Source organism: Chinchilla lanigera, unplaced genomic scaffold (genome assembly GCF_000276665.1).
Source record: "Chinchilla lanigera isolate Chin_1 unplaced genomic scaffold, ChiLan1.0 scaffold00016, whole genome shotgun sequence".
Classification (NCBI taxonomy): Eukaryota; Metazoa; Chordata; class Mammalia; order Rodentia; family Chinchillidae; genus Chinchilla; species Chinchilla lanigera.
Genome location: NW_004955417.1, coordinates 24,541,279 through 24,548,490, shown reverse-complemented (window position 1 = coordinate 24,548,490; position 7,212 = coordinate 24,541,279). Strand labels below are relative to the sequence as shown.

General features: G+C 44.7%; 1 protein-coding gene across 7 annotated transcripts in view; it reads left to right on the top strand.

Annotated features, from left to right (window-relative positions):
- Positions 1-6,918: 6,918 nt before the first annotated feature.
- The window catches only part of Samd12 (sterile alpha motif domain containing 12), a 404,233-nt gene continuing 403,939 nt past the window's right edge, over positions 6,919-7,212 (top strand). For all 7 annotated transcript variants that reach the window (XM_005381902.1, XM_013512788.1, XM_013512787.1 and 4 more), the window contains exon 1: positions 6,919-7,071. In XM_005381902.1, the coding sequence (XP_005381959.1) occupies positions 7,059-7,071 (13 nt within the window). In that variant the 5' untranslated portion in view covers positions 6,919-7,058. The remainder of the gene's footprint in view (positions 7,072-7,212) is intronic.

Sequence of the window (7,212 nt, the reverse complement as noted above, 5' to 3'; positions counted from 1 at the left end):
TATTCTGTTACTGGTTGGCTGATAACAAGTACCCCTCCTTTTTTTTTTTTTTTTTTTTTTTTTTTTTGGTCTGTCCTTTGTGGCCCATGTCACCAACCATAAAAAATTACCAAATAGTCCAAAATGGCTGCTGAAGCGCCAACCATCAACATCATGCTTAAGGCAGGAAGTTGGAGGAAGGGTGGAAATGAGCTATACTAATTGCTGTTTACCACTTAAACAGTTTTTGAAGTTTTACTCAAAGCTTTACTAGATCCGGTTGGCCAGAACTTAGTCATAAGGAAGACTAGAACATTAAGCCTTTCCACTGGAACATCACCACCCTAAATAAAACCAAGATTTGTTATAAGAAAGAAAAGAAGAACGGATGTAAAGAAAGAGATATGCAGGCTCTGCTGTGCTTATTGGATACGCATGGACAAACCATTAACTCTTGTGTGCTTGAGTTTTCTTAGGTATAAAATGAAACCAAGGACTCCAGTTCCAGGAGTTGTTATGAGGTTAAACGAGAAATGTATGAAATGCTCACACTGTGGCTTCCTGGCAGGTGGAATCAATCAATAATTAGTCACTGTTCTGATTATCATGTTAACAATTACTATTAGCTAAAAGCTCATACACAGAGAAATAATATTCTGCTAAAAATACAGACGTTTATATGAGTCCAATGTCGGTTGCTACACGCATATAAGCCATTGAAGTTTTGAGCTGTGCAGCTTTTCTTCCAATCCTGGGAATTAAACTCAGGGCCTTTAAACTGAGCTTTGGTTTTATTTTGGACAAAGTCTTGCTAAATTGCCGGTTGATAGAACTTGGGATCCTCCTGCCTCAGCCTCCCAGAGTGCTGGCACTAATTACAGTCATGCACCAACAGTCCCAGCTGAGCTAGGAAAGTTTGAACATATTATTGCCCCATTTACTATCTTTCACTTATTTTCCTTTACTTTGAGGAGAAGCCAGAACCCTGGAGATGGAACACAAGGCATTAGTAAGTACTACTGGATATTTCCCAGCATCTTAACATGTGCATACTGTTCTTCATCCTCTCTGCGCAGTTGTGGCTTCTTGCTTCCTGTGCCTTACCTGTGTACTTGCTTAGTACTTGCTTGCTATTGGGGAGACCTTTGTTTTCTTGCCTCAGGAACTTCAAGCACTTCCCACCACCTAGGTCAAGCAGATCTCTGGGAGACCTTTTCAATTCTGAGGAGATGGTGGAGGAGCTCTAGCCTGAGTCAGTTAGTTACTAGCTCCCATGAACTGATCAATATGCTAATTTCACTCAGAAACATCCTCACGAAAGCACCCAGGATGCCTAAACCTGAGCACTGAATGACAGAGTTGATGCATAAAATTAACCATCATACCAACCACAACTCTTGTCAACGCTATTTGAAAGTCAATTGTTAAATACCTCCTCTCTCTTTCCCTTGTCCTAGGTCTGAAGCTAAGAGCTTCTCCCTGCATTCTCAGGTGCAAGAATAGTACTGGGGTATGGTGATTGCCTCATATGTGTTTGTGGAATAAATGTAGGCTGATTGAAACAAGAGAGAGAACCATCCTGGGTGTGAACCAGTGAATGTTAAGACTTAGAAAAGAAAGCAAAAGTGACATTTTGGAGCATCTAGTAGGACCAGATACTTTGTATACTTTATTGTCCTTAGTAAGAACAACTAACATGCATGTGATATTAACTATGTGCCAGGAACCTTTCTAAATACCATACATCAGTTAACTAGCTCAATCCCTATACCCACCCTATAAGAATCTTCACAGCCAGTTTACAAACGTGGAAACATGCTCAGTGATTTCAGAGGCTGTATCCATGAAGGAGCAACTCATGTTCCCTGCAGCCAGCACTGATCCCAGGTCTGTCTGACTCCTGCAGGAGGATGGTAGGAATACAGGAAGGAGCCCTTGTCCGAGAGGCAGGTTGCAGGAAGACATGATGTGACTCTGTGGTCACTAACAGAGCCCGTGACAGAGGGAAATGCTCAACACGTCACCTGTTCTCACCCAGGCATTGTGTTTTCTGCCTCTTTAGTAGTGTTGGGCAACAGAAGCTACAGAACAGAATCACCGCAAGAACTTGAAAAAGTCCTACAGAGTGAGGGACCCAACTCCGGGGATTCTGATTTATTTGTCGGTAAATTAGATATGTTATTGATGTGATCATGATTTTTAACTGCCTCCACCATCAAGAACAAGGGCAGGATAACGGGACTGGATGGGCCCTTCGACGAGGACGTATCCTGTCACTTTTTCTATTGCTGCATAACAAATTATCACAAAAATATCCATTTATGAGCTCATCTTCTGCCCCTCAGCCATCTGGCAGGGTACACTCGGGTTCACTGCTCAAGGTTTACAAGCCCTAAGTCAGGCTGTCATCTGGATTAGAGGATTATCAGTAGTCTCTGGGGAAGAGCTCTCTTTCAGGCTTGTTCGGGTTTCAGATTCTTGGCTGACTCCAGGTTTGTTTCGTGTGTGTGTGTGTGTGTGTGTGTGTGTGTGTGTGTGTGTGTGTGATACTGAGTATTGAACTGGGGGCCTTTGCACTGGGCCATATCCCCAACCATTTAATAAAATTTTTAACTTAGACAAGACCTCAGTAAGTGGTCCAGTTCCCCAGACTGAATTCTAATTTGCAATCTTCCTGCCTCAGCCTCTCAGGGTGCTGGGATCATAGGTGTGCAAGTTTTTTACAGCTATAAGACCAAGGTTCCTGTGACCTTACTGGCTGTCAGCCAGGGTCATCTCCATCTCTACCTGTATGAGCCCTTTCATCTTCAAAGAAGTAAAGAGTATTGAGTTCCTCTCATGCCTAAAATCTTTTGGCGTTCCACTTTCCCTTCCCTTTTCTGCTGCCAGCTGGAGAAGGTTCTCTGATTTTTAAGGGCTCACATGATTAGTTTAGACCCATGCAGATTAGGTTCTTTTAGGATCAGTGGTGCTTTATGACATTATGCCTACAAAAGGTTTATACTTTGAGATCTCAGGGGCTATGTCTAGAAATTCAGGCTGCCATATATCCCAAGCACCAAGATGAGTACCTGGCATACAGTAAGCCATCAAAATGTCCTTGTGAAATGAAATCAAATGGAACTACCACTCTTTTACAGCAAAGAAAAATAAAGAGAAAGCACAGAAAATGAGTGACTGATAAATGCATCATTTATCCTATTTAAGGAAGCTAAGCATTTATTACTTTTAAAACATTATTGGAATGCAATATACATAAATTTTCACACACCGTGAATACAGTATCCATCTCAAGCTATGTTCACAGGGTCCACAGGTGTAAACAGCACGGTCCTCAAGAACAAGATTCAGATGACCTCATGGGGGGTTCCTACCAGGTGCTAACTCTTCCGTGTGGCTTTCATCCCACGGTGAGTGTTAATACTTAATCCCATAAGTTAGTATGTAAATGGAATCGCTGTACTCCATCCTCTTTTGTGCCTGGCATTTTTTGTTCAACATACTGCTGTGTGTTCTAGCAGGCAGCCTCTAAGAGGACCTTAATGACCTCTGTCTTTGTTATTCATGGTCTCCTCTAATCCCCTCTTCTTGAATAACTTGCTTCCAACTAATAGGATATGGGGGGGTGGCATTTCCATGGGTAGAGGGCAAAGGTATGACTTCCCTCTTGGCAGCAGATATTTGGACTGCCTTTTTGCCTTGAGTACTTGGATGAAGCAGGCTGCCATGTTGGGAAGCTACCGAGGTGGAGTACTGAGGGTAGCCTTGACCAAAGAGTCACCAAGGAGCTGATGTTCTTAATCTCACAGCCTGAAAGGAACTGAGTTCCACCAGACGCCATGCAAGTTTGAAAGCAGATCCTTCCCCATTCCAGCCTTCAGATGGCTTGATGGTATCCATGCTGAAATTACGGATCCACAGAGACTGAGATAACAAATGGATATTGTTTCAGCCACTAAATTTTGGTGTAATCTGTTACCAACAAGAGCTAACTAATGCACTCAAAGGTCATCTATATTTTTGAAACAGTTTTAATTCATCCATTCTCGTTACAAGAGCAGGGCTGGCAAACATTTATTTTTATTTTTATTTTTCTGAAAAGAGCTAAGCAGGAAACATTTTAGGTTTAGTAGACCAGGAAACAAAACTGAGGGTATTATATAAGTACTTTTGTATAATTTCCAGGTATTCCAAAATGTTACACTTACGCCCTAGCCCTTTAGAAATGTAAAAATCATCCTTAGCAGATGAACTATACATAAGTAAATGGTGAGTCATATTTGCCCCACTGACCGTAGTGGTCATAGCTCACTGGCCCCTGCTAAATCCAATTGTTTAATTAAGCCACAGTTCATTTATCCAATCTGCCATTCCTGTGTGTTTGTGTGGTTTCCCATTTGAGGGCTATTGGAAACAATGTAGCCAAGACTATCCCCTTGTTATTTGTTATACTAGGGTGGAATTACTAGGTTCCAGGATAAGTGAATATTCAGCTTAATATATCAAATGGTTTTCTAAAGTGATTGTGTCTACTTACATACCACCAGCAATATACGTCTTTGCTTCTTCACAGTCTTGCCAAGAGTTAGTACTTTATGTCTTTTTCTTTTTGGCTAATCTGGTAAAAACTACATATATTTTTTTATGGCAACCCAGATGGTTCAAATTTCAAGCAGGAAGGAAAACCTCTGTTTAATGGCTGCTTATCTTTTATTAGGTTGAACCATATGAAGTTACTCTATTTATTGGTTTGAAAAATGGTCAAACATAGGCTATTTTACATGGTTTAAACTAAATATTTCCTCCATATCTTATTTATATTTATAATAAAAATGAAATTTAATTGGCATGCTCATCTATTGGGGAAGATATTAAAATTTGAGCATAAAATTAAGTTTCCCACTAACAGTAGATTTCAATGACTTGTGCATTTTAATATTGTCCAGATCTCTTTGTTTTGTTTTGTTTTGTTTTTTTCTGGTACCGGGAACCGAATTCACGACCTTGTGTTTGCCAGGCAGGCGCTGTGCCGCTGAGCTAAATCCCCAGCCCCAATATTGTCCAGATCTTTAAACTGAAAATATACCAACAGTTTAAAGATTTGCCGAAGATTAAAATATCCGTGCATGAATCTGGGTGTGGCAGTGCATGCCACTAATCCAAGCGGTCTGGGAGGCTAAGGCAGTTGGATTGTAAATTTGAGGCAAGCCTGGGCAACTCAGGGAGACTTTGCCACAAACTAAAAAATAAAAAGGATCTGGGGATGTAACTCATTGCAAAGGTCCCGGGTTCAACCCTCAGCACCAAAGTAAATCAGTCGATAAACACTACTACAGAAATCCCCAGAAATTCTGATTCTGTGAGACTAAGGTGGGACTTAAGGGATATATGTTTTTACAGCCAGGGTTGGGAACCACTGACATTGCCTGCCTGATGGTTCTCTTTTCCATTTGTCATTCTAAAGGAAGTGAAGCACTTGAGTTTAGTTCTCTATAGGTTTCAGGATGCCTGACTACATAGTAGGTTAGAAAACTATTTTCCCATGAAAATTATGTCTCACGGCACAGGTTTGTCTCTGCTACACTTAGGTTTGAAACTTCAGGTTTAATTTGAACACAGTTCCATGGACTCAGAGTTAATGTATCACCAAGGGTATTTAATGTTTACATGCAGGTAGTTTAAAGTGTGCCTATACACAGTTGTAGTACCCAACAGGAGGACGAAGTACCTACTTAGTGACTAGTAAAAAACCGATATGCACGTACACACTCAGAAACAAAACTGTTTTGAAAAACTTTTTTTCCCAATGACCAGGACAAAGTTTGTTCACATACTCATAGAAAGAATCAGATATTTGTACTTCCTTATTGTGCAGAATTTTTTTTTCTAAATAAAGCTGTAGAGGAGGATGGGCGGGAAAGTTGGGGGCTGCGTGGGTGTGGCGGCAGATGCATTTCTGACCTCAAACCCTTTCAAAGTCTAAATCAGTCTGGAGCTCTATTTGTTCCCAAGACCATTCCAGTACTCCTGCCAGTCAGGAGCAAAGTGTGGGAGTTTAATTTTTATCAGTGTGTACTTGTCTATTGCCATCCACGCGGTTCCCTTATCCTTTCTGTTTACAGTGTCAGCAGCACCTGAGTGCAGGGCATGGTTCAGAAAATGAAAGAAAGAATCCTGGTTCTCAGGCACAGTTCTTTATCAGGCCTGTCACAGGCCAGGCAGGCTGCAAGCCGCCTCCTTTGGGAGCCAGATATTTTCCACGGTGTGACGTCCTCCCGTGGAAGCCTGGTTCCTAGATTTTACTCCTGGCGGACGTTGCCTATTGCGGATTTTGAGGCCAATCCCTGTTCACCCACCCCTATCAGGCTTTCGCCATCAGAGGCACCGCGGAGGATCAGAAGACCGAGGTGTCACCTGGCGGGATTCTCTCCAAACCCCACACGTCTCAGGGTGCCGGGGAACAAGTCTAAACCGCACTCTGAACCGGCCCAGACAGAGGACCACAGACAACGGGAATGCCTGGATGGTTGGTCCAGGGCCCAGCCTGGAGTGTGCATCGAAAACCCCGCTGCCCGCAGCCTCTGGCCGCACGCGGCCAGGTGCCTGGCAGATTCAGATTGACAGCGAAGGTCTCAATAGCGGGCCCCGCCTCTTAGCGCCCAAGGAGACCGCGCGCGGCATCCTGGGAGATGTAGTTCTCGCCACAAGCCGGGGTGCCCGGGATTCCCCCAGCCCCCACTCCAGATGTCCACGAGGGATTGCTTGGTGTGGGCCTGATGAAATTCCCAGCTGCTACCCGAGTGTGGTGGCTGGGTATAGGGGAACCCGGGCTTTTCCAGGGGGCGCGCCGCGGAGAGGACTACACTTCCCAGACTGCCCCGCGCGGAGGGGGACTACATTCCCCAGGCTGCTCCGCGCCGAGCCGGAGCCGCTGCTCGCCTCGCGTGACCGCGGCAGGTTGGTCCCGGAGCCGAGGAGCGCAGTATATTTAGGCGCGGGCGCGAGGAGGGGGGGGCGCGCCGGCCGGAGGAGTTCCTCGGCCAGGACAAGTATGCATGCGTTAGGGCACCTCTGACAGAATGGCCGTGGAAGGTAAGGGACGCTCGGGGCACGTGACGCGCCCTCTCCCCTGCGCCCCCGTGCACACATCCCCGCCCGAGCCCGGGACGCGGGCGGAGAGCGAGGAGAGCAGAGGGGGCGGCGGGGCCGGGGCCCTCCGGCCGCACGCGGGCC